This window comes from Lontra canadensis, unplaced genomic scaffold (genome assembly GCF_010015895.1).
Source record: "Lontra canadensis isolate GAN:19392208 unplaced genomic scaffold, GSC_riverotter_1.0 scaffold119, whole genome shotgun sequence".
NCBI lineage: Eukaryota > Metazoa > Chordata > Mammalia > Carnivora > Mustelidae > Lontra > Lontra canadensis.
The window spans coordinates 247,930-266,511 of NW_022631113.1; the positions used below are offsets into that span (position 1 = coordinate 247,930).

Genomic DNA, 18,582 nt, shown 5'->3' on the forward strand with positions numbered 1-18,582 from the left:
TATTTATTTGACAGAGAGATCACAAGTAGGCAGAGAGGCAGGTAGAGACTGGGGGAGGGGGCGGCGGGAAGCAGGCTTCCTGCTGAGCAGAGAGCTCGCTGCGGGGCTTGATCCCAGCATCCTGAGATCATGACCTGAGCCAAAGGCAGAGGCTTAACCCACTGAGCCACCCAGGCGCCCCAGGACCCTGAGATTTAGAGATGAGAAGTTTTCCCAAGGTCTTTTGGTGCTAATGTAAGAGTTATGGCGGAGCCATATATATAACCTATATTTTCTGATTTGTTTTCCCTACTTACTATTAAGAAATTAAGAGGAGGAACACTAGAGAAGAAGAAAAAATATAAAAGAGAGCTAGAGATACATAGAAACTCTCAATATAGCTTTCCTTCTGTTAGGTAACCTTCCCATTATTATATTGCCATTAAAAATATCTGAGCACCTGCCGTTTGCTGTTGTACCCAGATAATCTTACAGGGACTTAAGAATTTAAACCGAGCTGTTCATGAAGATATTGTTGCTGTAGAACTTCTTCCCAAGAATCAGTGGGTGGCCCCATCTTCTGTGGTTTTACACGATGAAGGTCAAATTGAAGATGATGTGGAAAAAGAAGAGGAAAGAGAACGCATTGTATGAAACCAAGCAGGTTTATCTTTTGTCTGTGTAGCTTTGTAGAATTCTTTAATGTTTTGGCTTTAGAGAAAATTAAACAAATTTCACTGCTTTCAGGTTTACTGAATAAGACTATAGTTGTGGGTTTAATATATTTCATACATAGTTGATTATTTTCCCTCTTAAATATCTGAATAGTCTTCTTTTGAATTATCTTATTTTGCTCAATAAACAGGTTTAAATATAAAAAGACTGGAATGTGAGTATGAAACTCGAATTCTGATGTTCAGGTACACAATCTGTCTGAATTAGGTTTGTCTGAATCAGTGAGGTTTAAGTAAATACAAATTGGAAATTTTCTGTGTTGTTTTTATGTAATGCTAAAATCCCATCAGCATAATAGATATACTTTGAGGCCCTTACATAAAAGTCTGTTTAATTCCTTCTCTTCTACCATATTTATTATGCTTTCTGTTATTTTTAAAATCTAAAGTCTATCTGATATGACCCATTTATTCTGTATTTTAGGATTATAAGAATAACACAAATAGTTGGAATTCAGACATTAGTAGTTCTCCTTTTTATAAGAATTCTGTTCAGTGCTCTGGAGTCTTACTATCATATTATCCTTGCAGAGGCTAGGCCATAGGAGAGTGTTGATGTGAAATAGCATGAAGTCTTTCAGCTATTTCTAGTAAATACTCTTTATTTGGGTTTTTATATTGGTTAAGGAGTAACTTCTAAGATACAAGTCTTTTTAGTGAATTAATAAATGCCACATGGCTGTTTAGTGTAAGCTACTGCTAAAGTCCTAGTCTGCTAATTCCCAGACACACATGTGTGTCTGTGTGTGTGAGTGTAAATCCTCATATTAAAACTAAACAGTTGAATTCTGACATATTTATTTAGTTATATTTTTTCTGTTTTTTTTGATTATCTGTTTCTGTAGTGTATTACTATGGAACTATTTCCATGGCTTGCTTTGGCATATTCTGACCTAGAATTTTGAAAGCATCAAGATTCTGTAACTGTGTCATAATTAACCACGTGAAAGTATTAGTATCCATATTCATATTCTGATTTTAAAGAGAAATAGTCTCATTATACTTAAAGGAAGAATAACTGAAGATTTTTTCTTTTTAAATCTCAGCTTAAGACTGCTGCAAATGAAAAAATGTTAAAGCCCACAGGTAGAGTTGTAGGAATAATAAAAAGAAATTGGAGACCATACTGTGGCATGCTTTCCAAGTCTGATATTAAAGAGGTGAGTAAAGCACGTGTTGCTATGTAATTAAAAAATGATAGCCGTTAAATAGAACTTAGAGCCCTCCCCACACCCCAACCTCAGATTTGTGTGTCTGTGTGTAAAATCTTCTGTCCTAATTTTCTTTAGTCAAGAAGACATCTCTTTACTCCTGCTGATAGGAGAATCCCTAGAATTCGAATAGAAACCAGACAGGCTTCTGCATTAGAAGGAAGGAGGATTATTGTTGCCATTGATGGTTGGCCCAGAAATTCCAGATATCCAAACGTAAGCTTGAATGATTTATTTTGTTTTAGAATATTAAAATTAAGAATTGAGTATAAAATTGCTTCTTTTGGTAAAAACAGAATCTGTTTTTGAAATAAAATTCATATTGAAATATAGGACTGTTTCACAATTAACCTAGTAGGTAGTATATCTTATTTGAAAATTAATCTTATGAAAATTCCGGTGCAAAATGTTTATTTTTACTCGTTTCCTAAGACATAAGTTTCGATAGTGGTTAACAAAAATAGTGTTTGAAACCTAAATAGATTGTAATAAATTCTGAAGCTACTGTATTTGAAGTAACATTTAAACTTGAGAGGTCATAGGAAATAGACAACACTTGGCTGTGTAGGAACTGGGCCCTCAGGAAGTCTCCATCATTTAATCACTTAAGATTTATGGACTAATTTTTAAGAAGCAGCATTGGAAGCATTTAGAAATACTGAAGCGATATATAAATGTTCGAGAACTTAGTGTCATAATAACATACACCCAACAAAAACCTATAGAATTCACCTTTCTAATAAAACCTTTCGGTTTTAGGGACACTTTGTAAAAAACTTAGGTGACGTTGGAGATAAAGAGACTGAAACAGAAGTTTTGTTGCTTGAGCACGACGTTCCCCATCAGCCTTTTTCACAGGCTGTTCTTAGCTTTCTTCCAAAGATGCCCTGGAGCATTACTGAAAAGGTAAACTGAAAACAATGTAGTCACTTTAGAAATTCCTCTATCTGAGCTAATCTGGTTTCTGTTTGTGTTTTTAAATATGTAGAACCTGGGGCGCCTGGGTGTCTCCGTCAGTTAAACCTCTGACTCTTGATCTGTAGCTCAGGTCTTGATCTCAGGGTTGTGAGTTCAAGCCCTGCGTTGGACTCCTCATTGGACTCGACATTGGGCATGGAGTCTACAAATAATTAATTAAATAAGTAGAAATCATAGTCCCCACTTTAGTCCTCTGCATTTAAGTTTGTTACAGAACTGTTAGGTATTACAAAAATCCTTTGTTTTACTGAAAGATACCTTTTTCTGGGGAACCAACACTAGCTTATGTCAAATTATTCAAAGGTGAAAAAAACCACAATTTACAAATCATAATGTGTGGTTACTATGAACAAATAAAACAAAGTTTATTTTAAGATATATAGAGAGAAATTATTTTCATAAGAGCTGTATTTTATTTATACTACCGAAATAATTTTTTATTTCTTAACAATGTGGCATTTTCTAGGACATGAAAAACCGAGAAGACCTGCGACATCTGTGTGTTTGTAGTGTGGACCCTCCAGGATGTACTGATATAGATGATGCTCTACATTGTAGAGAACTGGAAAATGGAAATTTGGAGGTATTCTTGGTGTAGTGACATTCTTACCCAAATATACAGTTCTGTTTTTGAGTTTATTTTCTTTTGACCCATTTTAGAATTCATGAATTATTCATGCCTAGTCACTTGCAGGTACAGAGACTGACATGTGACAGAAATTGAAATGGGAAATGTGGCCATCGTTTTTCAGTTTTGCTCAGTTTCTTCTCAGATCTCTGTTAGGACATTTACCCAATTGAGCATGTTGACATCCTTTCATTTTTATCTTTTTCAGGTTGGTGTTCATATTGCAGATGTTAGCCATTTTATTAGGCCAGGAAATGCTTTGGATCAAGAGTCAGCCAGAAGGGGAACAACTGTGTATCTTTGTGAAAAGGTAAATGGGTTATATTTAAAATGGAATTTTGACACATACTTGTAACTTTTTCATCATCTGTTTTATTTTTAATAATAAAATCATCAGAGGTGTTTCCTGAGAAAGGTGTTTTCAGCCTCAGTATTTAGTGAAATACGAGGAATAAGTATCATGTGAGTGTGCATTGTTAGTTTGTAAAAACCATGAGAACTTTTGAATTCTTGAACAGTCTGGAATAGTACATGAATTAGCCAAAAGACATAGGTAGAAGAAGGTGGCCATAAATCAGTGAAAATAATGCAGAGTGTTTGGTTATTGAGTGGCCCAATTAACAAGTAGATTTGGTTGATATAAATTGTGTAGCATTTAACTTACTAGCTCTGAATAACTAGTGTATTTTCTGTTGCTTCAAAAGTTTAGTCATGAGTCCATTTTGTCATGATGTACCATTTCTTTTTTTAGAATCTCCCGTAAACTTAAAGAGAAAAGTTGTGACAATAGAAGAGAAAGTTAGTCTACTATGAATTCATTGTCAGAGTTCTTCCATGTAGCTTTTTTCTGTAAAAATACCGTGGCTCTCTTTTTCAGTATGTCTAAAACACCATGTAGTTTGTGTTAGGCATTGGAGAAAGATCCAGTCATAGAGCCGTTGAGGCTTGAGCAGAGATTGCAGACTTGGAGGACAGCTCGGGAGCTGTGGAGGGGACTTAGGCTTAGATCCACTGACATGAAGTCTGGTTTCCTCTCGTGTCCTGTTGGAAACAGTTGTGTGGAAATACTTTTCTAGAAATAGACTTATTTCTTCTTTTCTCAGTTCTATTCACAGAGACCTTTCCTCCCTTGTTAAATTAATGCTATTGAGAATGAAACGTCAAATAAATGTACGGATATAGTTAAGTAATCTGTCACTCTTTTTTTTTCTGTTCCAGAGGATTGACATGGTTCCAGAGTTGCTTAGCTCTAATTTATGTTCCTTAAGATGTAACGTTGACAGGTATTGATGCATGTTTTGTTATAAGGACATAGTATTTATTATTTTAACAGATTCCCATTAACAAACACCGTCTGCTTTCCCCTATAGGTTGGCGTTTTCGTGTATTTGGGAAATGAATCACAATGCTGAAATCTTGAAAGTGAGGTTTACCAAAAGTGCCATTAATTCAAAGGTTGGTTTCATGGTTAATATAAAATGCTTAAAATCTTTGGTACTCTGTTTTAACAGTGTTACTAGACGGTTTTGAAAAAGTCAGGTTTACTAAATTAAATTTTTCCGCAGTGTTGTAGCAGGATCTAGTTTTTTCCATTATCTGCTTAATTTTTGATGCAGTTGCCTTGTATTCAGAAACTCACAAAGCCTGGATACTTGAGAAGACTCAACAGATGACTTTTTGCCCTAATTCAGAAACACCTACTATTTGAAATTATTCCATTATATAAGATGGCCCGTATTTTCAAAGTTGGCATGTATACCGTCTTGTAATATTCACGAGTTTTCAGAGAAATTATCTCATAAATTATCGTTGGATTTCAGCAGAACTAGCCTGAGGTTTCACATCGGACAGCATGGAGCCAGGCTAACGTTCTCATCCTTCTCTCTTTTGGAAAGCTCCCTGGGTCCCCTTATGTTCTCACTTTGCCCTTGGTCTTTCTCTGAGGTTTGCCATCATCTAGTTGCTTTCAGCAGTTTCGGATGAACTAGTGGTTGGAAAAGACAGCAGCGTTGGACTGACAGTGATGTATAGTGATGTATGAATGACTTAAGCCTTCTTTCATTTGTATTTTTAAAAAGGATGAGTTTATTTTTCTCCCATATTTGTTCAGTGTAACCAAGTTAAATGAAGAAAACGTCAGTGAACATAAAACAGAAAACATTTTTGGAAGGGGAGCTCTTAGTCCCTAGTAGATAACTTAGCTCTCCTAAGAATCTGACCTGGCCTCCTGCATCACCTAAGCCTCTTATGCTATTCCTGATTTTAACTTGTTAAGCTATTTATTTATTTGAGAGACAGAGAGAGAGAGAGTGTGTGTGCAAGGAGGAGGGCAGAGAGAGAGGGGGAGTGAGTCTCAAGCAGAGTCAGTGCTGAGCCCAGAGCTGGACGTGAAGCTTGATCCCATGACCCAGAGATCATGACCTGAGCTGACTCCTGATGCTTAAACAACTGCACCACCTAGGCACCTCTCCTTTTTTTTTTTTTTTTTTTTTTTTTGATAAGCTAAAAAAATGGTAGTTTTCCATGAGGTGCAGAATAGGAACAGAAGCATTATTTGTATGTTTGGATTATAATTGGAAATTACTTGAGATCTTTTTTACTGTGATTGTTCTCTTTTTTAGATACTTAATTTGGGATATTTCATAGGTTTTTCTGTAAGACATGATGTCTAGGCTATTATAGTATTCTTAGTTATTTGTCATTGAGTAAGGAAGTAATGATCATCTAGCGAGGATTTCATTTTACAGTCATTGTCGGAAAATAACTTTCCTTTTTACTTTGTTTTAGTGTTACTGAAGTATTTATTTGTTAACTATGAAAGTAAAATTTAAGCAATTTACCAATAAATACTGCTATTTTGTTTTGTTTTAAAAGATTTATTTTTAGAGGGAGAGCGTGAGTGCGGGTGAGAAACGGAGGGAGATGGAAAGAGAGAATCCCAAGTAGACTCCCTGCTGAGTGCAGAGATGGATCCCATGACCCTGAGATCATGCTCTGAGCCCACCAAGAGTTAGATCCTCAACAAATTCAGCTACCCACACACCCCGTTTTGTTTTGTTTTAACATAAGCTTGCTTATGTAACGCATCAGATACAAATTAATGAACCAAAAACCATAGGTCTGCTGTATAAATATTATAGCTAGGAATCTCTCTTTTGTTACTGATTTTAGATTTTCCAAAATCATAAATTTTATGTAGTACAAATATGCAAATAGAGTAAACCGTTTTTGTTTGTTTTGTTTTTACATTTTAAAAAGATTTTTTGATTTTTAATTTTTTTTAGAGAGTACAAGAGTTAGGGGGCAGGGAGGGACAAAGAGAGAAGGAAAGAGAGTCTTAGGCAGGCTCTATGCCTAGCATGGAGCCCCATGTGGGGCTTGAGCTCACAATCCTAAGATAATGACCTGAGCCGAAATTAAGAGTGGGTCACTTAACCAACTGAGCCCCCCAGGTGCCCTAGAAACCAGTTTTTATAAGAATTATATTAACATATGGTTTTCCTTTTAGGCTTCCCTTACATATGCCGAAGCTCAGATGAGAATTGATTCTGCAGCCATGAATGATGAGATTACCACTAGTCTCCGTGGACTAAACAAACTAGCTAAAATTTTGAAAAAAAGAAGAATTGAAAAAGGGTACATTTCAAAAATATTTATTAAGAAGTGTCTTTATTTATCTTGGTAATAAGATAACCTGTGAACTCTTCAAAGTGTTTTATTGTGGACAATTGACAGATTATTTAATGAGCTGAATAGAAAGTCAGGTAGAGACATTCTTTTTCTTCTAGCTCTGTCTTTGTAATTTATTATGCCGAAGAGTCGAAGATCTTAGAGATAATTTCAAGGGAGGCAAGAAGAACTTAAGACTTTTCTATCAGTTGTTTCTAATTTCAGTTAGAAATGAGTTTCCATATTGAACATTGGTTTTCACATATTTAAATAAATAGATGAACTTCTAGCACTTGAGAGTTTGAAGCAATTTTAGAGATTGTTTAATCCAACACCTTCATTTTTTAAGTGATTCAAAGTTATATAGAAGCAGTCTTCCCAAAGATGTGCTAGCTAGTAGCAGATGTTGTCTTTCAGCTTTTATATCATGGGATTTGCCTAACTGCAATAGTATAAGATCAAAAGGAGTATCCAAGTCCCCAGACTTGTTAAAGTAAAGTAGTTAAAAGAAATTTGATTTATAAAAGACATCATCAACTATCCGAGTAAAGCAAGTGTATGAACCTTTCCGATGTTGGGCTTGGGTTCCCATGCCCATCCAGGGAAGGTCACAGATGGTTACTAAAAGTGCTTTTGTTGCGGAGTATGAACTCTAGATCTGTGCTGTTTCATAAGATGTGCCTATTTAAATGAAAGAAAATTAAGAATTCAGTTCCTGAGTCACACCAGCCACATTTCAAGTGTTCAGTAGCCACTTATGGCTAGTGGCTACCATATTGGACAGTGTAGACAGAGAACATTTCCATTGCCACAGAAAGTTCCACTGGATAGCGCCCTTACAGGTAGTTACACTGAGCCACCTTTATCTCTACTCATGGGTCAATTTTCTGGAATATTCAGTGCGATCCTAAGTGTAAAACTTGCAGCTGTGTAAGGATAATTTGGGTGTGTTAAACCCAAAGAAACTAAAAAGGACAAAAAACAACACATGTTCATCGAAGGTTTACAGTATGCAAGACATCAGAAGAAAGTTTGAAGATAATTTTTAGAAAGTTTGTTCTATTTGTATTTTTATTTTTTTTAAAGATTTTATTTATTTATTTTTCAGAGAGGTAGAGAAAGAGCCAGCACAAGTGGGGGTGGGTGGCGGCAGAGGCAGAGGGAGAACTACGTTCCCCGCTGAGCAGGGGGCCTCATGCGGGACTCAGTCCTGGGAGCCTGAGATCATGACCTGAGCCCAAAACAGATGCTTAACCAACTGAGCCACCCATGCTTCCCTAGAAAGTTTGTTTTAAAAATAAATGAATAAGATGCAAAAATAAATGAATAAAATACGAAAATTCATTTTGGTAGTTTTACAGTAAGAGAAAATTGCATTAAGTAACTAGCTTCTCCTGTTTAGTATAGGAAAGATGATTTTTAACTTCAAAAACTGTACCTTTAATTTTGTAACCAGACAGTCATCTACTGGTAAAAACAGGTCGTTGAGTCTCCTCAGTCTTAGGTGAAAATTGAGAAAACAATCAGTAAAAAAAATTGGTATTTTTTACCTTCCTAAAGACTGTGTTGTTTTATATTTTATGTCTTTTTCTTTTAAGATTTTATTTATTTATTTGACAGAGATCACAAGTAGGCAGAGAGGCAGGCAGAGAGAGAGGGGGAAGAAGGCTCCATGCTGAGCAGAGAGCCCGACGTGGGGCTCGATCCCAGGACCCTGGGATCATGACCTGAGCTGAAGGCAGAGGTTTAACTCACTGAGCCACTCAGGTGCCCCTATTTTGTGTCTTTTTTAAAGGATAAGTGTTAAGTCATGGTAGACGTAACATTTCAGGTGTTGTATGAAGAAAAAAATGATCAAAATGTGATTACTATACCTTGCTTTTTAGGTCAGATGTATTGATAAACAGACTAAGTCTAGTGTAGAGTCTTGTAAAGACTGCATGGCAAGAAAGAATATTTGTCAAGATTCTCTGTCTAGTATTCCTTTGGTAGTTCTAACAAAGCTAAAGAGTTGAGGGACAAGATGAAGAATTAGCTTGCACCATCTCATAGTTTTTCCTCCACTTTCCCGCCTCCTCCATGATTGTTTAGGGTTATGCAACTTCATTGAAATTCTTTAAGTTGGTTTGAAGCTAACCTGATGAAAATAGCATCAAGGTGTGAGGAAACAGGGTGCCTGGGTGGCTCAGTGGGTTAAAGCCTCTGTCTTCGGCTCAGGTCATGACCCCAGGCCCCACATTGGGCTCTCTGCTCAGCAGGGAGCCTGCTTCCTCCTCTCTCTCTGCCTGCTTCTCTGCCTACTTGTGATCTCCGTCTGTCAAATAAATGGGTAAAATCTTTAAAAAAAAAAAAAAAGGTGTGAGGAAATGTAAGACTCGCCTTGTTGGAATTTACTTTTCACAGGGGAACTTTCCACCTCATTAAGTGAACCGTTCTGTAAAAGCCTTGGTCTAGTGTGTTAGCTGGTACGTAGCCCTCCATATCAGCAGCCGTCAGTGTGTGTACATATCAGGGTAGGAGTTTATCATTCTCTACATTGGCTCAGCGAATGCGGGCCTACTTCTGAACTGTGGATCTTCTGATGGTACTTAATCTATGTGTGGCAGCTTCCCTTTTGCCTCGTCATCATCCCTCACCCCAATACATTGTTTTCTGTAATAAATAAAATACTGCCAGTTACCTTCTTTATTTATAAAAGTAATTACATGGAGTGCCTGGGTGGCTCAGTGGGTTAAAGCCTCTGCCTTTGGCTCAGGTCATGATCCCAGAGTCCTGGGATCGAGCCCCACATCAGGCTCTCCGCTTAGCAGGGAGCCTGCTTCCTCCTCTCTCTGCCTGCTTCTCTGCCTACTTGTGACCTCTGTCAAATGAATAAGTAAAATCTTTAAAAAAAAATAAAAGTAATTACATACCCATGTAGCTTAGTAAAAACTCAGTTTGGGTACAGATTTGCAGAAGCACAAGGACTCATATTTTGTTGTGTTACTGTTGTCCTCTCTCTCTCCTTTCTAAAGATTTTTTTTAAATTTATTTGTGAGAGAGAGCACAAGTGGAGGGGAGAGGCAGAAGGAGAGGGACAAGCAGCCTCCCCCCACTGAACAGAGAACTTGGTGTAGGTCTCAATTCCAGAAACCGGGGATTGTGACTTGAGCCCAAGACAGACGCTTAACCAACTGAGACACCCAGGTGCCCCTGTTGTCCTCTCTTTAAATGCATTTTAGATCTGTAAGAGGCGAAGCTGTCAATGAAAATAGAGCATAAAGCTTAGCAGATGGTCTTAAAGCCCTCAGAAGAAAAACTATTACTCACTTGCTGTGATCATTTTCTAATTTAAAAGCATCACTTCCAGAATTATATGTTATTGGCTCACTTTTCTAAATTTACATCTGTAATTTTTATTTAGGGCTTTGACTCTTTCTTCTCCAGAAGTTCGATTCCACATGGACAGTGAAACTCATGATCCTATAGATCTGCAGACTAAGGAACTTAGGTATGTAAATTTTTCCTGGGCAATAGATAGGATTTTTATTTTAAATGTAATATCTAGTACCTGTATTAATAAACAAAACATATTTGTACTCCAAATACCTATTTCTAGTAGGGTAATGATTTCTCTAGATCTTTTTGACTTAAGATAGATAGAAGTAAATGTGATTTTGCTTTTTTTTCTTATATAAAACTAAGGTAAGTATTATAATAGAAGAATTTCCAATTCAAATTGGTCGTGATATGTGGTGTGTGGAATGTGACTAGTAATAGTTGTGGTAAATAAGAGATTGCCCTAGTTAATTTCTTAAGTTTTTAATTAACAAGAGCGTGGTGTACAAATATGTACTAGACCTTGTGCTTTAAAGCCAGACTGCCTCGGTTTGGATCCCATTTCCAGTAACTCCAGACAAGTGATCTGACCTTTTTATGCCTTAGTTTTTTTGTTGATGAAGTAGGGCTGATAATGGCACCTACCTCACTGAGTTTTGTGAAGAGTGCTCTCTTTGATTTGTATTGATTGTATTGATTTGGTTGAGATTTAGGAAGCAAGATTATTTTTGGTTAAATCAGGCCTCTTTTCCATGCCTTCTATAAGGTAATTCTGAAATGAATGTGCATTTACACTTTTCTAGTAGATGACCAAAGATTAAAAATGAAAATATACTCATTTCTTTGTTAGGAAGTGTGTACTTTATAATATTAGAGCTAAAATTTAAAAAATACTTTTGGGAAAACTTTTGTACAAATAAAACTAATGCTAATGTGAGCAATGAGCCTAATATGAAGAGGTTTTTTGAGGAAAATGTCAAATCTAACTCTGCCAAAGTAGAACATTACCCCTTCTTACCAAGAAGAGAAGACATTTCTAAGACATTGTCTTTTGTCTTAAAGGTATGACTGGAGATCTTCCTAATATTTAAAAAATTAATATGCCTTAGGAATCTAGTCAAGAAGTTTATAAGATGTTAAAAATGGAAACATGAATAAAATATTAATATGATACCAAATAAGTGACTTGGGAATAAGAGAATAGTACAACGTACACAAAATACAGATCATTTACTAACCTAAGTTTTAAATAGACACAGACTATAGAGAATGAAGAGCAATATCAAATTGGTTAAGAGTTTGAAGTCAGTTATATGAACTTGGGTCTTGATACTACTAACTTGGACTCTCAGCAAGAGAATAATATTACAGATCGTTAGTTTTCTCATCTGCAAAACAAGACTAACCTATCTCTCTCTATATATGGATACATATAGATCAATATTTCACACATAGTGCAATGCCAGTCAATAATAAGTACCCAGAAGAGCTAATGCAAATATAATTTCTTCATCTTGGTGATTTATTGGTAAAAATTTTAATTTTTAGCCCAAATTTATATGACCTAAATAGCTTTTAATTCTTATTAATAAACTTTATTTTTATGGATTTGTAGTTAAATAAAAATCTCTTTAGACTTAGTAAAAGAAGGTGAAGAAAATGCTCTATATGGTACAGATTTTATATAAGAGTAAAGCTTTTGTTATTTAAATATTTTGTTATTTAAATTCAGTTTAAAAGTCTCTTGTGTGAGATTTACTCATGCAGTAGATGCATAGTAAGAGATTGTCAGCATAGCACCTGAGAAATGAAAGAGTTAGGTTATAAAAAATACGCATGTGCACATAGGCATTCAGATGTTTACGTAGGAAATACTTCTATTGTCTCGGTGGTGGAAAAGGTAGCCTGGGAATAAATGTGATATATAAAAGCCTCAGATTCTTTTTCGTTTAATGATTTCTCCATTGGCAGGGAAACAAATTCCATGGTGGAAGAATTTATGTTACTGGCCAATATCTCTGTGGCAAAAAAAATTCATGAAGAATTTTCAGAACATGCTTTGCTTCGAAAACACCCAGCTCCTCCTCCATCAAATTATGAAATTCTTGTTAAGGCAGCTAAATCCAAGGTGAGGTCACAAAGTTTGCAGAATCATCAGTATTTGAGTTGTGATTTGTCCATTGTACTAAATAATCTATATTTGCATCTGCATGAAAGTTGCGTTGTTTTCTGATGCAAAAATAGTCTAGTAGTACTTTTGATTAAGAAAAAAAAAACCATCGGGCGCCTGGGTGGCTCAGTGGGTTAAGCCGCTGCCTTCGGCTCAGGTCATGATCTCAGGTTCCTGGGATCGAGTCCCGCATCGGGCTCTCTGCTCAGCAGGGAGCCTGCTTCCCTCTCTCTCTCTCTCTCTGCCTGCCTCTCTGTCTACTTGTGATCTCTCTCTGTCAAATAAATAAATAAAATCTAAAAAAAAAAAAAAAAAAACCATCTAACTTGGATACAGTCATCTTTTCTCACATTGAAATCATTTGCTGAATAAAATCCTTTAATGTCTTTAAACCCTACCCCTAAATGTGATGGTATTAGGAGGTGGGATTTTTTTTTTTTTAATTTCTTTATTTATTTGACAGAGAGAGAAATCACAAGTAGGCAGAGAGCTAGGCAGAGAGAGAAGGGGAAGCAGGCTCGCCACTGAGCAGAGAGCCCGATGTGGGGCTTGATCCCAGGACCCTGGGATCATGACCTGAGCCGAAGGCAGAGGCTTTAACCCACTGAGCCACCCAGGCACCCCCTTTAATGTCTTTAAAGAGCACTGTGTGCTACAGCCAGAAGTTCCAGACTAAGTTATTTGCAAGAACCCGAACATAGGAAGTTCTTCCATATCTCTTTGCCTTTCTACGTGTTCTTTATGCCTATATTATTTCATGCCTCCTCTGAGATGCCTAACTTCAGAGACTTAGAAATAATTGTTTTCCCTCTTATCTTTAACTCAGTTAAGCCCCCTTTGTATCATGTCCCTACGAGAGAAATCGATTTACTGCATACACAGAGGAGAAGGAAAAATATAGGAAGGGGGTCCATATCCTCGACTGCATTTAGGCATAATTACCTTTACCCTTGTGGGGACTATGGCTTACATTGGTTTTCTTTGGATCACTTGTTCAGTTCCCATCTCTCCTGTCCAGAAGACAGCAGGAAGTAGTGTTGGATCTCAGGGTATTTTTCTAACAGAATGATGTTGGTTTTGATTTTTCAGATCTTTATGGCGGGCCTACTACCCTGTCCATCAGAACAGAATCAACTTCTCCTCTAAGCTTACACTGTAAATTGGGGAATTTTTTCCTATTATCTTATTTCTTTCTAAGACCTGGATAAAGGAAGGAGAATCTAAGTATTTTTGCCTCCTCTCCCAAAACAGAAGACCACAGTTAGTTTGACGTGTCAGCATACTGAACTGTAGTGACCAGTACAGTGTTAATTTGCCTCTGGCCTTTACTTCTACCTTGAATGGAAGGGAAAGAATACCTACAGAAGAAATCCAGGCATACTGGAAAGAATCCAGATCTGCTTTGATTTTTTTTTTCCTACCCCACCAAAGAATAGGCAAGCACAAATTGGGCTTTGAGAATAGTACTTTTTTTTTTTTTTTTTTTAAGATTTTATTTATTTATTTGACAGAGATCACAAGTAGGCAGAGAGGCAGGCAGAGAGAGAGGAGGAAGCAGGCTCCCCGCTGAGCAGAGAGCCCAATGCCGGGCTCGATCCCAGGACACTAAGATCATGACCTGGGCTGAAGGCAGAGGCTTAACCCATTGAGCCACCCAGGCGCCCCCTGAGAATCATGCTGTTGCTACCACTGTCCCTTTCCCCTTTGAAACTTCTTCAGAATGTTGATACTTCAGTACCTTTAAATGCATTCAGAAAATTTTAAGCTTTGATGTTGCATAAAACAATCATGACTTTTTATAAGCTCTTTTTGGTTCTCCTAGATTAAGGACAAAAGATATAAATACTTATTATCTGGTCAAAAACATCATAAATGTTCTGTTTGATTTGTATTTTGAAGACACGATGGTACTGATTTTAAAATGTTTAATAGGGTGCACTTCCCCTCTTCTTTACTCTCAGAATTTGGAAATTAAAACGGATACAGCCAAGTCTTTGGCTGACTCTTTGGACCGGGCGGATTCTCCGACTTTTCCGTATCTCAACACTCTCTTAAGGATTTTAGCCACTCGCTGTATGATGCAGGCTGTGTACTTCTGCTCTGGAATGGATAACGATTTTCATCACTATGGCTTAGCATCGCCGATATACACACATTTTACTTCGCCCATCAGAAGGTATTTTTTCCTTGTAAAATTATAGGAGATAGAAAATAGTTAATTTTGAATTGTAAAAAGATATTTTTTTTTTTAAGATTTTATTTATTTATTTGAGAGAGAGGCAGTGAGAGAGAGCATGAGCGAGGAGAAGGTCAGAGGGAGAAGCGGACTCCCCATGGAGCTGGGAGCCCGATGGGGGACTCGATCCCGGGACTCTGGGATCATGACCTGAGCCGAAGGCAGTCATCCAACCAACTGAGCCACCCAGGCGTCCCTGTAAAAAGATATTTTAATGTTAACATACCATGATTGTTATTTCTCCTTCATGTATCTAGATATGCAGACATCATTGTCCATCGATTGTTGGCTGTGGCTATTGGGGCTGACTGTACTTATCCAGAGTTGACAGACAAACACAAACTTGCAGATTTATGTAAGAATCTCAATTTCCGGCACAAAATGGCTCAGTATGCCCAGCGTGCATCAGTGGCTTTTCATACCCAGGTATTTGCCTTCTGTCAGTAATATTAGGGGAGATGTTTTGTTCACTTTCAATTTAATTTTAGAATACTTTTTGTTAATTTCAAAAATATTTTAAGATAATCCTTAATAAGGCTGTATGTTATTTTACAGTTGTTTTTCAAAAGCAAAGGAATAGTAAGTGAAGAAGCCTATATTCTATTTGTAAGAAAGAATGCTATTGTGGTGTTAATTCCAAAGTATGGTTTAGAAGGTACCGTCTTTTTTGAAGAAAAGGACAAACCAAAGCCAAGGCTTATTTATGATGATGAGGTATAGTACTTCTAATGTTTTGATTTTGGGGTTTTTTGGAGGGGATACTTTTTCTTCAATGGTATCTAGAAAGAATAAAATTATTTTTTGTATCCTGCAGATGTGCAGATATATTTAATACGCTTATTCTATACGTAATTTCTCATTTCAGTATATCTTCCCACATAAAGATGTTGTCCTTGATTTGTTTTACACCATGTAGTTTCCCCCCTAAGGAAAACTTAAATTATGCTTTGCACAGTTGGACAGATGCATTAAAGTAAAGGAATACATGGCTGCTTTTAGCTCAGAATTTTGTAGACCTATTTCCAGTGTCTCTTTTCTGACAAACTGTCTACTTCCCTAACTTTAATAGAACTACAAAACAGCAAACTTTGCCCAAGTACCTTTTCCTCTGGTAGACCAACAATTTGCTAATTAATGGGGTGAGAATCCTGAGATTAATTAACACATATATCGGACCATCTTACTGAAAGGGGGAAGTATACCCATAAATAGGTCATATGTATGTGAAGCTGTTATGTTGTAATTGTTACATTGCAATTGTTATATTGTTATATTGCAATTGTTATATTAATACACACTTAGATGTGTATTAAATATGGAAATAATTTTTAAATGTAGACTTAAATTAATGGGAACAGTAAAGAACTAGAACAAATGTTAAGTATAAGATACCAATTTAAACTTATAAAATGTGTTTTGTTTAGATACCTTCCCTTAAAATAGAGGATACAGTGTTCCATATATTTGATAAAGTTAAAGTGAAAATCATGCTAGACTCATCCAATCTTCAGCATCAGAAAATCCGAATGTCCCTGGTAGAACCGCAGGTAAGACTGAACTTCAGTGTCTATGTTGTGATGGTATAAAAGGTACATACTGTGTCAAAGGGAACAATACAGTTTTAAGTTATTTCTGTTCAAGAATAGAGAAATCTTACAAGCAGTGTGGGAGCCAGATATTTACGTAGCAAATTCTGTTTTCTCACTGATTTACATACACTGTGGAATCCCAGACATAGCAAATTCTGTTTTCTCACTGATTTCCATACACTGTGGAATCCCAGACATTTGGGATTCTGTGGAAAATGTCTTCAGTGCCAAAGGCAGAGAGCTGTCTGAGATCGCCTTCCTGGTCCCTTTTCATTTGTATGAGTTTTAAAATCTGCACTTTTAAAGATGAAGATAAAGTATGTATCACTCTGAGATACTACTTCTTAACCTTGTTCGGTCCCAGCACACCAGAGGCCTCTGATGCTGCCTGCCGTAGTGGCTCAGCCAGGATAGACTGGATGTGTTCTCTTTAAGCCACTCTCCACATGACATGCTTCCCCCCCGTTGAGATGGTGTCCGTCTTTCACGTTTTTGAACCACTGTTTGTGTGTGAAATATGTATACTTGGTGTGGAAGACCTTTACTAACCTCCTTTCGCCCTCTCTCCGACATCCTTTTAAACTTGAAGTGTCAGTGGGGAAGGAGATGATGAGAATGAGATTTATTCCTTATTTTATGCTTTTTCTCACCTTATTTTTTCTGTTTGCATTACTTTAGATACCAGGAATAAGCATTTTGGCTGATACTCCAAACATGGACATTGATGAACCAGAGAGAAAGAAGAAGAAACGTGAGAAATAGCTACCATCAACAAAACAACTTCAAAGACTGGTTTCCTTAAAAAAACAACAACAAAAAAAAGCCTTGAGAGAACACTTTTAAACCTCGGAAGTGTGTGATACAGTTTGTTACTTTTAAATACATTGTAATGGTTTTAAAAATTTGCATTTTTATTGAACTGTTTGTTGACTGTGTCTGGCCCATCATGCTTGTTACTTCATTTCTAGATTGAACTGAACTAGTTATGCATAAAAATTCAATTGAATATCCATCACTTAAATAGTGACAAGATAGCAACCTCAGGGATCTGTAAAGACCATTTAAATGGAGCATTCATCTGCTCACTAAAGAACAGATTAATTTTATATAAGTAATTTGATTATTTAATATTGATAGGAAAAAAATTATCATTTTCCTATGGAGGAAAATAGAACATTTTCAGAAGTCAGGAACAATCTGTTCTAAGTCTTGAAAGATGTCCATGTTTGATATGGTAGTTTTTAGATTTCAAGACAATGACATCAAGATTTGTCAAGGAATTCAGTCCTTTGCCATCTTTAATGTACCTAATTTATATGAAGTGTTCCCTTACTGTTAAAAGCCTCCTGCATTTTTATTAGTGGTCCTGAACAGCTGTGTTTGGGATGAATGTTGTAGGAAGGCAAGAAGGATATTTGGAGCTGCCTAGAATAAGTTTTTTCTTATACCAGATAAGTATGGTGATCATCATCCTTGACTGTTAGCTGACACCTCGCCCAAAATAAGGCATTAGGGCTCAAAGAGCAAATAGAGATGGCACTTTAAACATCTGCATCATGTTACTTATAAAACACAGGTCATGCATGGCTTTTAAACTGTGTATGTATCGGGTTCTATAGGAAAAGGGGGGATTGTGTAAGAACATATTAAAGGGGACAGTCTTAAGTAAATATTACAACTTGGTGTGCCTTGTTCATCACAAAGATTAGTAATTATTTTGTTTTTTAAGAATGTTTTGAGATAGTTATTTTAAAACACTTTACTTTGCTTATTCAATTTCTAAAGCACTTAAAACATACCAGGCTCCACAGAGTCAAGTGAACTGTCTCTGCCTTGAAGGAGCCTGCAGTCCAGTGAGAAAGACCAGCAAATGAATCAACAGGTCTACTAAATGGGAATAATGACGCAGTGTACAGTCATTTAGGCCCTCAGTGATTGCTGAGTGACTGTTCCAGTTTCCTCCTACCGAGGAAAAGCTCGTATGTTGAGGCAGAACTTGTGTCAGTTGAACGAAGATGACTTTGGTCTTGGTACCAAGTAGCGGGCTCACACGCGAGAGAGTCAGCACGC

General features: G+C 36.7%; 1 protein-coding gene and 1 long non-coding RNA gene across 4 annotated transcripts in view; one reads left to right on the forward strand and one right to left on the reverse strand.

The window, feature by feature from the left end:
* DIS3 (DIS3 homolog, exosome endoribonuclease and 3'-5' exoribonuclease) overlaps positions 1-17,319 on the forward strand; it is a 28,392-nt gene extending 11,073 nt beyond the window's left edge. For all 3 annotated transcript variants that reach the window (XM_032841069.1, XM_032841067.1, XM_032841068.1), the window contains 16 exons: positions 463-627; positions 1,760-1,873; positions 2,003-2,140; positions 2,684-2,830; positions 3,369-3,485; positions 3,739-3,840; positions 4,749-4,813; positions 4,901-4,985; positions 7,039-7,166; positions 10,603-10,689; positions 12,489-12,645; positions 14,649-14,863; positions 15,181-15,349; positions 15,479-15,637; positions 16,348-16,470; positions 17,191-17,319. In XM_032841069.1, the coding sequence (XP_032696960.1) occupies positions 463-627; positions 1,760-1,873; positions 2,003-2,140; positions 2,684-2,830; positions 3,369-3,485; positions 3,739-3,840; positions 4,749-4,813; positions 4,901-4,985; positions 7,039-7,166; positions 10,603-10,689; positions 12,489-12,645; positions 14,649-14,863; positions 15,181-15,349; positions 15,479-15,637; positions 16,348-16,470; positions 17,191-17,274 (2,055 nt within the window). In that variant the 3' untranslated portion in view covers positions 17,275-17,319. The remainder of the gene's footprint in view (positions 1-462; positions 628-1,759; positions 1,874-2,002; positions 2,141-2,683; positions 2,831-3,368; positions 3,486-3,738; positions 3,841-4,748; positions 4,814-4,900; positions 4,986-7,038; positions 7,167-10,602; positions 10,690-12,488; positions 12,646-14,648; positions 14,864-15,180; positions 15,350-15,478; positions 15,638-16,347; positions 16,471-17,190) is intronic.
* LOC116857168 lies at positions 14,374-17,247 on the reverse strand. Its single transcript, XR_004380705.1, has 3 exons — positions 17,163-17,247; positions 15,150-15,360; positions 14,374-14,505 (listed from the first exon to the last, which is right to left on the reverse strand). It is a non-coding gene; the product is annotated as an uncharacterized LOC116857168 (long non-coding RNA).
* Positions 17,320-18,582: the final 1,263 nt, after the last annotated feature.